Source organism: Neovison vison, chromosome 8 (assembly GCF_020171115.1).
Source record: "Neovison vison isolate M4711 chromosome 8, ASM_NN_V1, whole genome shotgun sequence".
Lineage (NCBI taxonomy): Eukaryota > Metazoa > Chordata > Mammalia > Carnivora > Mustelidae > Neogale > Neogale vison.
Window position 1 is genome coordinate 104,836,424 of NC_058098.1, and position 17,291 is coordinate 104,853,714.

Consider the following 17,291-nt stretch of genomic DNA (forward strand, 5'->3'; position numbering starts at 1 on the left):
AGTAAGAGGGATGTGACTACTGGCTTTTAAGATGGGTGGAGGCACAAACCAAGGAATGCCTGCAGCCTCTAGAAGCTAGAAAGGGTAAGGAAACAGATTCTCCCCTAGAGCCTCCAGAAAGTACCCTGGATATTTTGAAGATTTTATTTATTTATTTGACAGACAGAGATCACAAGTAGGCAGAGAGGCAGGCAGAGAGAGAGAGAGAAGCAGGCTCCCTGCTGAGCAGAGAGCCTGATATCCCAGGACCCCAGGATCATGACCTGAGCTGAAGGCAGAGACTTTAACCCACTTGAGCCACCCAGGCGCCCCAACCCTGGATATTTTGATTTTCATCTTGTAAAACCCATTTTATACTTAAGACCTACAGAACTGTAAGGTAATTTGTGATGTGTTAGGGGCAATTTATTACAGCAGCAATTGGAAATATAATTAAAAACACTTTGGAGTCCTCAGTTTTTAAGTACCTAAACTTGTTCTAAGACCAAAAAAGGTTTGAGAAGCATTCCCATAAATAAATCCTGTATCTTTCTGACCTGGCTCCCTCTCTTTTCATCTTAGCTCTTCATGTTCTTACTGCCAAGAATGACCTTGCCCTTGTTAAAATCCTCCCCGTTCTTTAAGATTCATACTATATTCTACCACCTCCTACCTGATCATCTCAGTCAGAAAGCCTTTTCTCCTTAACTTAGAACTACTCCTGTGGAGTGTTTATCTGCCTTGTATTTATGTTCTATGCTTGTTTCCTTATTAAATGTGAACTCCTGGAGACCAGTCTTGATCCTTAGCCATTTCAATTAGTATATGGTGTCATTTATTATATATGCATGGAATAGCTTAGCCAACGAGAAGGAGTGAGAGATTTGTTGTTTCCTGTTTGAACATTAGAAAAATCACTAATTATCAAGAATAAAATAAGGAACATAGAATTATTTAGGAAGGATTGAGATGCTATTCTCCCAAATGACAATCAGTGTTAGTGATTAGAAAAAAATGTTTGTGATAGCCTTAGGATATTTACATCATTTAATTATGGTTGTCATTCAATTTATAAAAAATTTTTAACAACATTACTTTGTCCCACTCACTTAGCCTATTCCCTACCAGCTTTGGAAGGAAAATAAGTTGTTTTCTCAAATTTAATAAAATGAGCGAAAAGAAATTGTGTTTCAAATTGTGTACTTTAAATAGATCTGTCAGTCAAAATGCTCATTAAAAATTCAAGAGCCTGGGCGCCTGGGTGGCTCAGTGGGTTAAGCCGCTGCCTTTGGCTCAGGTCATGATCTCAGGGTCCTGGAATCGAGTCCCGCATCGGGCTCTCTGCTCAGCAGGGAGCCTGCTTCCTCCTCTCTCTCTGCCTGCCTCTCTGCCTACTTGTGATCTCTCTCTGTCAAATAAATAAAATAAAAATCTTAAAAAAAAAAAAATTCAAGAGCCTACTATATGCCAGACACTCTTTATAGGCACTTGTTTTGGAGCGGCGGAGAATAGCCTGATATAGAGAAGACATTCAATGAAGGTTGCCTTGACCGTTCCTTTATTCTTTTTTTTTTTTTTTCTCCTCCTTCGACTCCACCCAAATTTTTTTCCTAATTCCCCTTTGCCCTGGAACTTTTACAACCAATCCGGCTGTCGTAGGGCGGGGCCACAAGATGGCGACCCCCGTCTTTGCTCGTGCTGTGAGAGCGGCGTCAGGTCAGTGGAAAACGCGGTGTTCTATTTATCTCCTCAGAGGAGGCGGGACTTGTGCAGGATGGAATAGGCGTTTAAGCGTAGAGGTTAACAAGAGAAAAAAAAAAAAAAAGGCCAGAGGATTGTTCCGAATTTTATCTGGGACTGCCTGTGTTCGGCCGGCTGCATCGGAGGTTCCGGACACTCTTGGGCCCTGGCGGACCTGGGTGTCCTCGGGTTTCCGCTTCCTTACCGGCTCCTGGCCGTTCCGCCTTACCTAGAAAACAGACTAAAAGGACTGGGGCAGAGAAGGTGTGCGGAAGGAGACAAAAAAGTCCCTGCTAACCTCAGTTAGAGGCTAGAACTCGCTAGTCATGATATTTGGCCTTGAAAAAGTAATTTCTCTGAACCTCAGATTCTACAGCTCTAAAATGAGGATGATGACACTGTCTACGTGAGGACTAAATGAGCTCATGCATGTAAAGTGCCCTGCATAGTGTCTGGCACACAGCAAGCTTGTATGAGGTTCACACAATGTGCAGGAAATGTGACGGGTTTTTTGCTCACTCGGTCCCCCGCACAGAGGAAGTCATAAGGATTTCTCGACCGAGAGAGATGACAGGAGTGAAGGCAATTAAATTGTTGACTTCGCTCTAAGGCCCTCAGCAAAAATATTATTTAAATATAATAATATTATCGGTAAATTACATATACACAAAATAAATTAGGATAAAATTCTGTGTAAGAATAGAAATAAAAAAGCTACAATGTAAAATTTCCAACTGTTACGGAGGAAACATATTTATGGGGGTATTTTTTTTTTTAAAGATTTTATTTATTTATCAGAAAGAGAGAGAGGGAGAGCGAGCGAGCACAGGCAGACAGAGTGGCAGGCACAGGGAGAAGCAGGCTCCCTGCTGAGCAAGGAGCCCGACGTGGGACTCGATCCCAGGACGCTGGGATCATGACCTGAGCCGAAGGCAGCTGCTTAACCAACTGAGCCACCCAGGCGTCCCTATGGGGGTATTTTTTAATTGTGAAAATAACATATAAAGAAAAATGTATGTAACATACATGAATGGTTTAACTCTAAAGAAAACACCTGTGTAACACCAAAGTCAGGACAGAGAACACTACCGGGAACCTCTTCCCTATCTCTCTGTGCTTCTCCTAATCCAAATTCTCTCTTTCTGGGACGTCTGGGTGGCTCAGTTGGTTAAGTGGCTCCCTTTGGCTCAGGATCCCAGTGTACTAGAATCGAGTCCAGTCTCGGGCTCCTTTCAAGCCTTCTTCCTCAGCCTGCTAGTCTCCCTGCCTGTGCTCTCACTCTCTCTTTCTGACAAATAAATACAATAAAAATCTTTTTTAAAAAAATCCCTCTTGGGGCACCTGGGTGGCTCAGTGGGTTAAGCCTCTGCCTTCAGCTCAGGTCATGATCTCAGGGTCCTGGGATCGAGCCCCACATCGGGCTCTCTGCTAAGCAGGGAGCCTGATTTCCCCGCTCCCTCTGCCTGCCTCTCTGCCTACTTGTGATCTCTCTCTCTGTCTAAGAAATAAATAAAATCTTAAAAAAAAAATCCCTCTTTCTGCTAAATATAAACAGCAGCCTCATTTCATTGTTAACTTGTCTTTTTTTCTGTAATAGTTTTATCATCTATATTGGCATCTCTAAGTAATATGTTGTTTAGTTTTGCCTGTTTTTGTACTTTATGTGAATGGAATCACATAGTATGTACTCTTGTGCCTTTTACTTTGTGAAATTAGTTCATTTTGGGTGTAGCTGTAGTGCTTTCTTGTTCCCATATAATAGTCTCTTATTCGATCACCCCACAATTCTCCGTTTGGGGATTGCTGGGCATTTGAGTGTTTTCACTTTGGGTCAGTTAGGTCCAAAGCTGATATTCCTTGTGTCCTGGCACATGAGTGCAAGGGTTTCTCTACAGTGTGCTAGTGTGTATACTTATAAAACTGGCTGTGGAATTGCTGAATTAGAATATGTATATATATATTCAGCATTGCCTGATACTGTGAAGGTGATGTGCTTCTTTAAAGTCACCTCAGGGGCACCTGGGTGGCTCAGTCAGTCAAATATCAGACTGGATTTCAGCTCAGGACATGATCTCAGGGTCATGGGATTGAGCCCCGAGTGGGGCTCCACACTCAGTGGGGAGTCTGCTTGAGATTTTCTCCCTTTCTCTCTCTAAGATAAATAAATGTTTAAAAAAAAATAGGGGTGCCTGGGTGGCTCAATTAAGCATCTGACTCTTGATTAGCTGAAGTCATGATCTTAGGGTTGTGGTATTGAGCCCTATAATTTTTCAGAATGCTTTTAGAGGGTAAGGGATCAAAAAAGCTTGAAGACCACTACTTTTGACAGTCATACTCATTTCCTTCCCCAATCCCCATTGTTTTGATTCCTGCCACACAGAGCTGTTTGTAATTCCCCAAACATACTATCCTGTTTTTTGACTCTTCACTAGTACACTCCTTGTTCCCTCTTCCTCTTTATTCCTTCAAAACACTGGTTTTGTTGTCACTCTGTTTGTTACATTATCTGTGTTCTCCATGTAAGAATGTGTTCAGAGAAAGCCAGTGTGTATTAAAATGCCCGAACAGAGCAGAAGACTGAAGGAACAGTTCATTACTGCCCTTGATTTGTGTGCTGCCCTTTTGTCAATACATTTTGAGTTAGGCTTTGTTCAGCTTTTAGAAACTAAAACATAGGGCTGGTCCACCTGAGGGTATGGTGGATAAGGCCCTTAAGTTATTTTCCCAGAAACTGCTATCAAGCAAGATTCATCTTTCCTTCATTTTTTTTCTAACCTCAGTGTATTTTTTCTGGACTTTTAATTTTATTAATTTTTTAATCCATTTTACCAAGATTACTTTGAGTCCATATAGTCTTTGGATTTTGCTTTTATACAGATTTGACAAATATGCTGTATGCAGCTTCAGGACCTTCATAAAAATTGAAGAAAATATAATCAGTTAGGGAACCAGGAAGAGACTTTGATCAGAACAGCAATCAACTAACTTGGGGCTAGTTTCTAGTCAGCTTGGAATTTACCTAACTGTACTATCATCCTGCCCACATTTATTTCTTTAGAATATAAAGAAACCTTTTCACATGCCTTCCTAAAATCAGGATACACTGTGTCTAGACATTCCCATGATTTCCCAGGCTAGTGACTACATCAAAAAATGGAATGAAGGGCTTTTTTTTTTTTTTTTAAGATTTTATTTCTTTATTTGACAGACAGAGATCTCAAGTAGGCAGAGAGGCAGGCAGAGAGAGAGGAGGAAGTAGGTTCCCTGTGGAGCAGTAACCCCCCCCACCCCATGCCAGGCTCAATCACAGGACGCTGGGATCATGACCTGAGCTGAAGGCAGAGGCTTTAACCCACTGAGCCACCCAGGCGCCCCAGAATAAAGTTCTTTTTAAGGAACAATCACTCCCAGGTAACAATATAGATTTTCTTTTTTTGTACGCACTGTTTATCCCTTCTCTCTCTCTTTTTTTTTTCTTCCTATAAATGAGCCTGTAATTTACCCATTTATTTGTTCTAGACTACTCATTTCCTTCAGGAGAGGTTTCTAAGAATTTCTGAGAGTTTTGTTTTTTTTTTTTTTTTAAGATTTTATTTATTTATTTGACAGAGAGAGATCACAAGTAGGCAGAGAGGCAGGCAGAGAGAGAGGAAGGGAAGCAGGCTCCCCGCTGAGCAGAGAGCCCGATGCGGGACTCGATCCCAGGACCCTGAGATCATGACCTGAGCTGAAGGCAGCGGCTTAACCCACTGAGCCACCCAGGCGCCCCATCTGAGAGTTTTTTTTGTTTTGTTTTAACCAAGAGACCAAGTTCTGAGGACCTTGTGAAACTGATATATTTTGTCTACTGTCCTCCTCTTCATATCACTTAATCTTCCAAAGATTATCTCTTATTTTGTACTCATGTCTACAAGTATTTACAGTTCTTTGAAATACAAGTTATTTATATCTGGAGACTTGAATGACTGGTAGTAGAGAATTTCACTTCCAAGCTCCCAGAGGGACTCTCTCAGCAGTCTCCTGAATCTTGGTTGGATTTCAACTCACTCATTAATGTTTATATTACCCATTCTAGTTTGAAAATTGTTACCTTTGACAGAGCACAAAAAAACAAAATATGGTGGGATGCCTGGGTGGCTCAGTCAGCTGAGCAGCTGCCTTCGGCTCGGGTCATGATCCCAGAGTGGAGTCCCTCCTCAGTGGGGAGTCGTCTTCTCCCTCTGACCCACTCCCATCTTGTTCTCTCTCTCTCTCTCAAATAAATAAAATCTTAAAAAAGAAAAGCCTCAGTGGCTCAGATGGTTAAGCGTCTGCCTTCAGCTCGGGTCATGATCCCAGGGTTCTGGGATCGAGTCCTGCATCAGACTCCCTGCTCAGTGGGGAGCTTGCTTCTCCCTCTCCCTTTACTGTTTCCGCTGCTTGTGCTCTTTTCTCTCTCTCTCTCTCTCTTTCTCAAATAAATAAATAAAATCTAAAAAATAAAAAGAGAGAGAGAGAGAAAGGTAGAATTTGAAGCTTCAGCTCCTAAAACAAAACAAAACAAAAACAAAATATGGGGGCGCCTGGGTGCCTCAGTTGGTTAAGCAACTGCCTTCAGCTCAGGTCATGATCCTGGAGTTCCGGGATCAAGTCCCACATCGGGCTCCCTGCTCCGTGGGGAGTCTGCTTCTCCTTCTGACCTTCTCCCCTCTCATGCTCTCTCTCATGCTCTCTCAAATAAATAAATAAAATTTAAAAACAAAACAAAATATGGGTTTTAAGGATTCACACTTTCTCCTGTCATCTGTTAACATGCCATTTTGCTAAGCATTTCTCTGCTCTTTACTATCTGCTGTTAGCATTCATTAAATGATTTCTCTGTGCCAAGTGCTCTTCCTAGCACTTTTCATGTTTTTCTCTCATTTAATTCTTGTCACCTCCCCATAACTAACCCTATTTAAATTTGGGGAAACTGGGGCAAATAATTTGCCCATGGTCACAGAGTTAGTGAGTAGACAGTGCGACTCAGATGCCAGCCCTCCAGTCCCACACTACACTTGCCCCTCGTTTGTTACATGAAATCAGTGCAATGGACAATAAGGCAACAGTTCTAAGCCCTGGATGAGCTGCAGTCTCAGTGATGGAACTTTTGATTTTTTTGAAGCAACTATTGAGGTGTAATTTACATACCATAAAATTACCTGTTTTATGTGTACAGTTTGATGATTTTTAGTAAATCCAGTTTGGGGGCATTTCCATCATCCTGTGGTGCTGCTTCAGTGCACATTCTTGAGTCCCACCCAAGACTCAGAATCTGAGTTGAGGCAGTGCTCTGTGAGTGATTCTGCTTTGTAGCCCTGGACTCTTACTTTGGCACTAATGCGAAGAATCGGTGAGGAGGGTTGCCTTTGGTCTACGCACCTAGGCCCCCCCACCCCCCACCCCACAAGGTGCCTCTGAGCCGCACCCAGGCATTGCCATACTGTCAGGTGAGCAGTGCTCAGCCTCTGGCAGGTCCAGTCCCCACTCTGGGCATGTATTTGTTTCAGCCCCCCTTGCTTTTGTGGGTGTTGTTCATCCTATCTGGACTCTCTACCTTCTCCTCTCGTGGCCTGTTCATTTTCTAGAGGAGAGCTCAAGGACCTCTTTTGTTTTCTTTATGACTCCTCTTGGCACTCTGTTGCCTCTGCAGGGAATGGCCAAGCTTTCTTGTCTCTGCCTTGCTGTTGCGCTGTGTGCTAGGGAGCCCTGGCTCATCAGAGGGTAAGATCTGGCAGATGGGACTTACTGTTACAACTGTTTCGGCCCCTACTGTTGAACACAGAGCTAGGATGCATCAGAGTGGATTGTGGTGATGGTCGCACAACTTTATAAATTTATTAAAAAGCACTGAATTACACAAATGGGTAATTTTGTGCTATGTAAGTTATACCTCAGTAAAGTTGGTAAAAAGCTCCATGGAGAGCCTGATACTCACCTTGTTTTGACACATTCATTTTAAATAACTGGATGCGTATTTTGGAGTATTGTATTAAATAAGTATGCTTCTCTCTTTACAGGAGTCTTACGGCCCCTGAACATTTTGGTGTCTTCCGCCTATCAAAACTGTGTCAGGAATGCCTGTCTCAGTTCTGCACTGTCCACCCAACATTTTCGTTCTCTTCCAATGCCAACTGTTTCCTCTGCTCCCGGACTTAGCACATGTGTCAGAAACCTGACATGTGGGCATACTCCAGCAATCCTCAACAGGTAGGGTGTATTTCAGTAAATGGATGCTTAGACACAAATTGTAAAATGTTGCTGCCTGCAAAGACATCTGAGAAGCAGATGGTACTCTCGGCCTACCTGCAGTTTATTATGTTGACTTTGCCTGCTGGGGTGGGAGAATATGATTGATAGCCCCATATGCCTACGTGCCAGCAGCAGGGACTACCCTACAGAGCACACTTTCCATGTTCTAGATGTGGTTTCCTGGTTGGAAGCTCTCAGCCAAGGTGGAGGGTGAACGAGATGCTCAGCGTGCAAGGCTGGTATTCATTTAGTCGACAGATACTTAGTTAAGGACTCCTGGGTGCCCAGTTCTTGGCAGAAAGGATACAGAGATAAACTGAAGTCCTCAAAGGCTTGATAGCCCAGTGGGCAGATAAGAAATCAGGTGATTAAAATAGATAGGATAAATTCTCTGATAGGGATTGAGGGGCTACTTGATGGAAGGCTTACAAGTTGGTAATTGTGGCTATTCTTACTTACGCTTAGTGTCATGGGTCATTGAAAGTAACAATGTATATTAAAGTCGGCTTTGTTTCAGCGGAACTCCACTTATTTCAAAGTATGGAAATGGCCTTTATCCTCTAATGAGTCTTATTGCTGAGTTAACATTTTTTTTACTATATTTTAGAGTGGCCCCCTTGCTTCCAAATGTCCTGAAGCCACCAGTCAGAACGGTGACGTACTTCAGCTCCGGGAAGGGAAAAAGAAAGACTGTGAAAGCTGTCATCTATAGGTTTCTTCGACTTCATTCCGGCCTGTGGCTGAGGAGGAAGGTGAGTCTTCACACAGTCATTTGACTGAAAAAGCAGTGGGAGCCCCTATTCTTTTTTTTTTTTTTTTTTTTTTTTAGTATATGTGCTGCCGAAGCGAGCACAGCCCCTATTCTTTGACGTCTCTCCTCCCATTTGCCAGTAGCTCTTAACAGTGCTGTGCTTAAGTACCAGTTTGGCAGGCATCCCCAGTGTAAATGAATTCGTAAAACACGGTGTCACTCACAGTGGTAAATCCTCTCACTGCAGGACGTGTTCATCTCAGGTCTTTTACATGCTGGCCTAGCTGATGATCACAGGAAGCCATGTGACAGCCCCCACGTGCGCCGGCCTGTGGGGAGGCCCTCTCTAAGCCTAGAGTGTTGCAGCAGCAGAGTTGCCTTCAGCAGGGACTTTGTGGCGTGGCTTAGATTGGGGGCTGATGGGCTCTTTCGCCTACTTTGGATTGGATTCTCTTGCCGCTTCCAGTCGGCGAACAGGAGAAGAATTAGGCACAAACAAGTCCGCTGCAAGAGATTGGGAGCAGGGGACAACAGTCAAAAAGACTCCTGCTGCGAGTAACTCAGTCTCGCTTTTTTTTTTTTAAGATTTTATTTATTTAGTTTGACAGACAGAGATCTACAAGTAGGCAGAGAGGCAGGGAGAGAGAGAGAGGAGGAAGCAGGCTCCCCGCTGAGCAGAGAGCCCGATGCGGGGCTCGATCCCAGGACCCTGGGATCATGACCCAAGCCAAAAGCAGAGGCTTTAACCCACTGAGCCACCCAGGCACCCCAGTCTCGCTTTTATTAGATAGAAACAATAGTCCACAGAAGAGTCGATGAAGGTCAAACGTTAGTCCTATGCCTTATAGATAAACAAGGAAGGCAAAACATGTCTGTACAAGTAGTATAAAGTTTATAGTTGAACAAGCACATTCAAAGGACTTACCTAAGCAGCCATAGGTGCTCTCCTGGGCGAAAGGGGAGATAACGGGAAAAATGAAGCCAGAAAAATGAAGCAGGCGGCGTTCCCTGAGCGAGCCAGGCATCCCCAGCTGCTCAGCTTCAAGGCCGTATATTGTTCTCTCCCCCAGAGGCCTGTTGCCAGTATGTGTTTTTCTTAAGGCTATATCTAAATGTGTTTGGTAACTAGTAAAATTTCCCAGGGGTTATATTTTAAGTAATACATCGTTCTGAGGGGCAGTTGTATTCTCTAGATGGTTTAGTCTTTTTTTTTTTTTAAGATTTTATTTATTTATTTGACAAAGAGAGAGATCACAAGTAGGCAGAGAGAGATGGGGAAGCAGGCTTCCCGCTGAGCAAAGAACCCAATATGGGGCTTGATCCCAGGACTCTGAGATCATGACCTGAGCCGAAGGCAGGGGCTTAACCCACTGAGCCATCCAGGCACCCCTAGGTGATGTTAGTCTTTATGATAGGGTATTAACCCCATGTACATTTCTTTAACTTCATGATTTTCTCTCTGTCGGTGTGTGTGATTGGGGTCCATGTCGGATAGAACCTGAACACTTAGTCTGGCCTGAGATCACAGCCTCTAAGGGGCCCTCTGACAAATTATTACTGCTCTGTCCTCTCCCACAGCATGCGTCTGGGCTTTTCCACTCCCGTCTTTTATTCTCGGAAACAGAGTATCTGATTATTAGAAAGCAGCTAAAGACTAGAGTTTTGCAAAACCATCTTTGAGATTTGATAACTATTCAAATTCTAATTCCCGGGGCGCCTGGGTGGCTCAGTGGATTAAGCCGCTGCCTTCGGCTCAGGTCATGATCTCAGGGTCCTGGGATCGAGTCCCGCATCGGGCTCTCTGCTCGGCAGGGAGCCTGCTTCCTCCTCTCTCTTCTATCTGCCTCTCTGCCTACTTGTGATCTCTCTCTGTCAAATAAATAAATAAAATCTTTAAAAAAAAAAAATTCTAATTCCCTTTTACTACTTGGAAGCTAAATGATTCTTTAAAGATCAAAATTTGTTTCCCCATAAAAATAAAACACTTAATTGGTAGGACTTTTACTAGTTGAAAGGCTGAAAGGATTATCTCCTATCTTATAAACAATCCTAAATTTAAGGTAAATATGTTGACTGGAACTCTTAGCTCATTCCTCCTTCAGAACAGTACCTTGGTAGTTATTTCCTACACTAATAAACAGAAGCTCATGTAATCTCTAAGTAGCTGAACTAAGTAATTCACTGAATAGTTCTGAATTTTGTGAATTTTGGACCGTTGAAAAATTTCTTCCCCCTTGTTATCATACTGATTATTTCCAGGTCTTCATCTGGCCTTAGATAAAATAAGCTGAGTGGGTTTTTTGTTTTAGTTTTTTTGTTGCCTTCCTGTCTCCATCCCTTATTGGGCCCTGAAACCCTCATGTTATTAAAAAGGACCTGATCAGATTCTCCAGTCATAATGCCTAGTCCCCACTCAGGACCCAAAATGTATTCTAAATACAGAATGGTCTGCTTCATCAAAATGTAATATTAAGAGGAAAACAAAAAAGCTGGGTGGGTTAATTTATATTAATATATAAAAACTGAAAATACTTCCTGCAGCACAGTTTTATTCCTTCACATTTCTTTTTTTTTTTTTTTTAAGATTTCATTTATTTATTTGACATACAGAGAGCACAAGTAGGCAGAGAGGCAGATAGAGAGAGAGGAGGAAGCAGGCTCCCTGCTGAGTAGAGAGCTCGATGCGGGGCTCAATCCCAGGACCCTGGGATCATGACTGAGCCAAAGGCAGAGGCTTTTACCCACTGAGCCACCCAGGTGTCCCCCTCCCATTTCTGAACCTAGAGAGTGTCTAAAAAGCTTCAAGCATTTTCACAGTGATTGCAATTCCACAGAATAATGATCAGAGGTCACTAAAATAGGCAGGACAGCAACTAACCCTAACCCTAATCCTAACCTGTAAGTCAGAGATCCACAGGAATGAAGATTGGCTTGCAAGCTAGAAAATTATTACACAGATAAGGGGATTTGGGTTTGAATCTTTCAATTTAAATTATAAGCAAGGAGTAGAAAAAAATCTAGCATTTTAAAACCAGAACTCTTTTTTTTTTTTTTAAGATTTTATTTACTTATTTGACAGAGATCACAAGTAGGCAGAGAGGCAGGCAGAGAGAGTGGGGGGAAGCAGGCTTCCTGCTGGGCAGAGGAGCCCGATTTAGGGCTCAATCCCAGGACTCTGGGATCATGACCTGAGCCGAAGGCAGAGGCTTTAACCCACTGAGCCACCCAGGCGCCCCAAAACCAGAACTCTTAAAGAACGTTTCCTTATTTCTGAGAGTAACTGTACCCAAGTTGCTGGTCAGAGTGATGACACCAAGACATGTCAGAAACCCAAGGTGCCTTCTCAGCCCACGGCTGTGGTTTTTTTATTGTGTAGTGCCCTAGGGCGCCCTTGGCATGAAAGGACACAGGGCTCTTAGCAATAGTTTGAGTTCTAGTCTCTCCCCCCCCATAACTTTCTGTGTGGTTTTTGCCACCTGTTAACCTGGCACCTAAGATCCTTCTAGTCTAAACAGACTATGGTTATAGATTTTATAGTCTATCTAATTTTTCTTCAGAAATTAATTTTTTTTCTTCCTTTTTAATTTAAAAATTCTTCAAAATTAATAATGCTTGAATTGTCTATATGGCAGTTCTGGGTTAAACAGATGAGTTATCCATTCCTTCAGCACTCCTTTATATTCATTCTTATTCATTATTTTTATTTATTTATTTATTATTATTTATTCATTATTCATTATTATTACTTAGTACTTTATTAGATTGGTCCTCAGTGGAACAGAAGAAATGAAGCAGTATACTTGAGAACTGGGTTTTTGTCAGCCTTTGTAATACTTAGTCCCCTTAAATGAACATGAACGTTACTGACTAGCCAGGAATGCCCTTCTTCATCCTTCACATTTGGAAAAATCAGTAGTTAAGAACTCTTACTAGTTCTGTGACCTTGGCCTGCTACCGTTAACTTCTTTAATCGATGGTTGTTTCTCTTTAATTTGTAAAATGAGAGTAATAGTATGTTGTAAAGTTAGTGATTGTAATTATTTATCATTGCTCTGTACTTCACCTACCACAAATAGTCATTTGGCTTTATTTTCTGTGGTTCTAATTGAAATAATCTTTTATCAAAGTATTAAATTATTATTATGTCTTTTTCAAACTGTATGTGCTTTCTGTATCTACCCCTCACTGAGAATCACATCTTTCTGAAAAACATACCAGCCCCAGTAAGTCTCATCTTTGTTCCCACTGAGCCTGTAAACCATGAATAGTGAAGATGCCTGTTGTTTCCTATATAACATCATGTTTTGCATGTCTTTATAATATCATCTAACAGGCTGGTTATAAGAAAAAATTATGGAAAAAGACGGCTGCAAGAAAAAGGCGCTTGAGGGAATTTGTGTTCTGCAATAAAACCCAGAGTAAGCTTTTAGATAAAATGACAACGTCTTTCTGGAAGAGGCGGAACTGGTATGCTGACGATCCTTACCAGAAGTATCATGATCGGACAAACCTGAAGGTGTAGATCGAAAGTTGTATGGCTGCCTACCTACTGAATATGTATCTTCACGTATATGATGTCTTTGCAAAACGGAGTAAGTTCAAAACTTGATGTAAATTGTGCCAAGTGGTATGGAAACACACAGCTTCAACATTAAACTTATTAAAGTTTTAACATTTAATGGATCAAACATTTTCAAATTTTTTCAAGGAAATAGAAGTTTAAAATTTGTTGATTATTTTTAACAAATGGTAATGGCTTAACTGGTTCCAGTGAGGCTGATTTAGGGCAGGCATAAGAAGACCATAAAGCTAACATGTGAGCTCCAGCACTGTGACATCATTCTAAGTATATATGCCTGGGAACTCAGGAGTCGCCTCACCAACCCTACTCCACCCCCCAACCCACATCTAACCCCCAGGCCTTAGGAAGAACAGAATTTTTAGAGTGTTCCCAAATCCAGTGCACCTCCAAGGGCCTCAGCAGCAGAAGATGCTAGATTTTTAGGCTTGGGGTCTGCCATGTATGCAACTTGGTTTCTACCCCAATAATAACTCTGGCTTGCACCTCTCAGGTGGTTTTCTGCATCCTAATCCCCACCCCCTATCTCCAAGCTCTAAACGCCAAGAAGCTAACTGGGCCAGCCTGTCTTTTTACTTAAGACCAGTCTCATCAGGAGTCACTGACCCGTGTTGGGAGCCCACCCTGGCTCACTTGGTTGTGTTTGGCAGGTTCACATGGAGCAAAAAATAGTTACGTGAGCAGTTTTGTTTAGAGGTGAGCATGGGGTGGCAAAACACAGAACAGATCTAGTATTCTAGGTTTAGTGTGTTCATAACAATTCTCAGTTTATTGGAACTGGATTTTTGTAGAGAGACGGGTAAATGACATAGCTTTTCAGTATGCCCATTCACGAAACAGAAGAGGCTTTAGAGGTGTAGACACTTTTTATCAAGTGTTGAAAGGCACTGTTTTTTCCTTTTTTTTTTTTTTTAAGATTTTATTTATTTATTTGAGAGATACAGCATGCAAACAAGGAGAAGGAGTAGAGGGAGAGGGACAAACCGACTCCATGCTGAGCATAGGACCTGAGGCCATGCTCAGTCTTGACCCTGAGATCATAAACTTAGTCTAAATCAAGAGTAGGGGGGTGCCTGGGTGGCTCAGTGGGTTAAAGCATTTGCCTTTGGCTCGGTCATGATCCCAGGGTCCTGGGATCGAGCCCCGCATTGGGCCCTCTGCTCAGTGGTGGGGAGCCTGCTTCTGCCTCCCTCTCTGCCTACTTGTGATCTCTGTCTGTCAAATAAATAAAAATATTAAAAAAAATTTTTAAATCAAGAGTAGGACACTTAACCGAATATACCACCCAGGCTCTCCAAGGCACTGTATTTCCTAAAGCTAGTTTATCCCCCTGAGATTCCATATTTTAACCGTGAGGATAAACATTTTCCAAAGACACTTTGTAGAACTAAGGGAAAATAGTCATTTTGGAAATGATGCAAGAGCTAAGCATTGTTCATTTGAAGAGAGTTGGATGAGAGGCTTTGAGGAAAATTCTGCTCACCATGTGGTTAAAGCCCAGGGCATTGGTTCTCGGCTATCCCACCAGAGTCATCTGGGAACCATTTTCAAACAACATGTGAGCGCTTGGCCTGGTTAAAAAAACCATTACAGATCTTAACCAACTTACGATGGGGCTACATCCCAATAAATCTATTCTAAGATGAAAATGCCATTAAGTTGAAAGTGCATTTAATACTTAAACTACCGAACATCATGGCTTAGCCTAACTTACCTTAGATGTGCTCAGAACACTTAAGTTGGCCTACAGTTGGGCAAAATCACATAACACAAAGCCTATCTTTTTTTTTTTTTTTAAAGATTTTATTTATTTATTTGACAGAGAGAGATCACAAGTAGGCAGAGAGGCAGGCAGAGAGAGAGAGAGGAGGAAGCAGGCTCCCCGCCGAGCAGAGAGCCTGATGTGGGACTCGATCCCAGGACCCTGAGATCATGACCTGAGCCGAAGGCAGCGGCTTAACTCACTGAGCCACCCAGGCGCCCCTCTTTTTTTTTTTTTTTTTTTTAAAGATTTTATTTATTTACTTGACAGAGATCACAAGTAGGCAGAGAGGCAGGCAGGGAGAGAAGGGGATGCGGGACTCAATCCCAGGACCCCGAGATCATGACCCGAGCCAAAGGCCGAGGCAACCCACTTAGCCACCCAGGCGCCCCACAAAGTCTATCTCGTAATAAAGTGTTGACTATCTCATGTTTATTGAGTACTGTACTGAAAGTGAAAAATAGAAAAAAGATGTGCGTGGAGAATATTCGACTGTTAATGTGTTAGGTCAGGGACTGTCTGTATTAAGTAGAATTATGCCTCAATTACTACTTTAAATCTTTTAATATAGTAGTTGATGATGCTAAGATGAAGTTTCTCTATTGTTAACAGAATAAGGTTAAAGATAACCAAATTGAAATTCTATGCAAGTCAGGCTAGGGTTATTAGAGAAATTTCTTGAAACCAGGGCATGTTCCTTACAAGAAAAAGGGTGATGATAGAGGGTTCTAAAATTGAAGGCCACCTATATGTCTGTTTACGTGACCATTTAATAAAGAACAGACTGGATTTGAGATGGGGTAGAACTCTGAAGCATGCAGTGGTATTCTGTTGATTGGTTTTCGTTTCCTCATAACTTACTTTTTTAAGATTTATTTATTTATTTATTTATTTGACAGAGATCACAGGTAGGCAGAGAGGCGGGGGGGGGGCAGGCTCCCCGCTGCGCAGAGAGCCCAATGCAGGGCTCAATCCCAGGACCCTGGGATCATGACCTGAGCCGAAGGCAGAGGCTTTAACCCACTGAGCCACCCACACGCCCCAGTTTCCTCATAACTTCTGAGGTGGCAGAAGCCAACCACTCACAAGGTTTCCACATCACTTTTTTTTTTTTTTTTTTAAGAATTTATTTATTTATCTGAGAGAGCCCTCGTACAAGTGGGAGGGGCAGAGGGAATGGGACAAGCAGACTCCATGCCGAGTGCAGAGCCCAACACGGGGCTCAGTCTCACACAATCCTGACATCAGGACCTGACCTGAAATCAAGAGTCCGATGCTTAAGTTACTGAGCCACCCAGGCACCCCCACATCGTCTCTTAGCCGTCTGGCCCCGGCCTCTCCCGCTCACCCCTGGTAGCAGGATGGAACTGATACCTGAAGAAGTTGAGGAGGCCACTTTCCCACTGCCTCCATGGCTTCTCTAGTGCAGTCATGGACAACAAAGATCTCTGTTGTAGGGGGCTCAGAGCACCTTGGTTTTTCCTGTAGGCCAGGGGTAGGAGAGGTAGAGACAAGGACTGGCAACCAGGCCTCAGCATCCAGACACAGACTGAAGAGCAAGGGCTGACAGGCATATGATTTCGAGAGAGAGGATTTTCATATATATAATTTTTGTTTTATGGATAGCAGGGCTCATCATCAACACTGATTTTATAGTTTGACAACCAAACATCTTTCATTAAAGAGTCTACCTAAATGACATTGAAATTTATGTAAAAATGTATCTTAATTGAAGACCAACTACGTCCCAGCATAGGGTTGTACCAGCCTTATGGGGAAGATACTATTTTTCCTTTGAGTTTATTATTGTTATTATTAGTAGTAGTAATTTCTTTTTTTTTTTTAAGATTTTATTTATTTATTTGACAGAGAGAGATTACAAGTAGGCAGAGAGGCAGGCAGAGAGAGAGAGGAGGAAGCAGGCTCCCTGCTGAGCAGAGAGCCGGATGCAGGACTCGATCCCAGGACCCTGAGATCATGACCTGAGCTGAAGGCAGCGGCTTAACCCACTGATCTACCCAGGTGCCCAGTAGTAGTAATTTCTACACCCAACATGGAGCTCAAACCCATGACTCCAAGATCAAGAGTCTCATACTCTTCCAGCTGAGCCAGCCAGGCGCCCAGGGGAGATACTGTTTATCTGGGGTTTAGATTTGAGGAAACTGTAGCTTATACAAGGTTAAATAAATTACCCAAAATATAGCTAATAA

At 42.6% G+C, this 17,291-nt stretch overlaps 1 protein-coding gene across 1 annotated transcript; it reads left to right on the forward strand.

The window, feature by feature from the left end:
* Positions 1–1,606: 1,606 nt before the first annotated feature.
* Positions 1,607–13,423, forward strand: MRPL35 (mitochondrial ribosomal protein L35). The gene is made up of 4 exons (XM_044261565.1): positions 1,607–1,695; positions 7,758–7,947; positions 8,597–8,741; positions 13,074–13,423. Exons 1-4 carry the CDS (start codon positions 1,653–1,655, stop codon positions 13,260–13,262), a joined length of 567 nt encoding a protein of 188 aa, XP_044117500.1. The 5' UTR covers positions 1,607–1,652; the 3' UTR covers positions 13,263–13,423.
* The last annotated feature ends 3,868 nt before the right edge of the window (positions 13,424–17,291 follow it).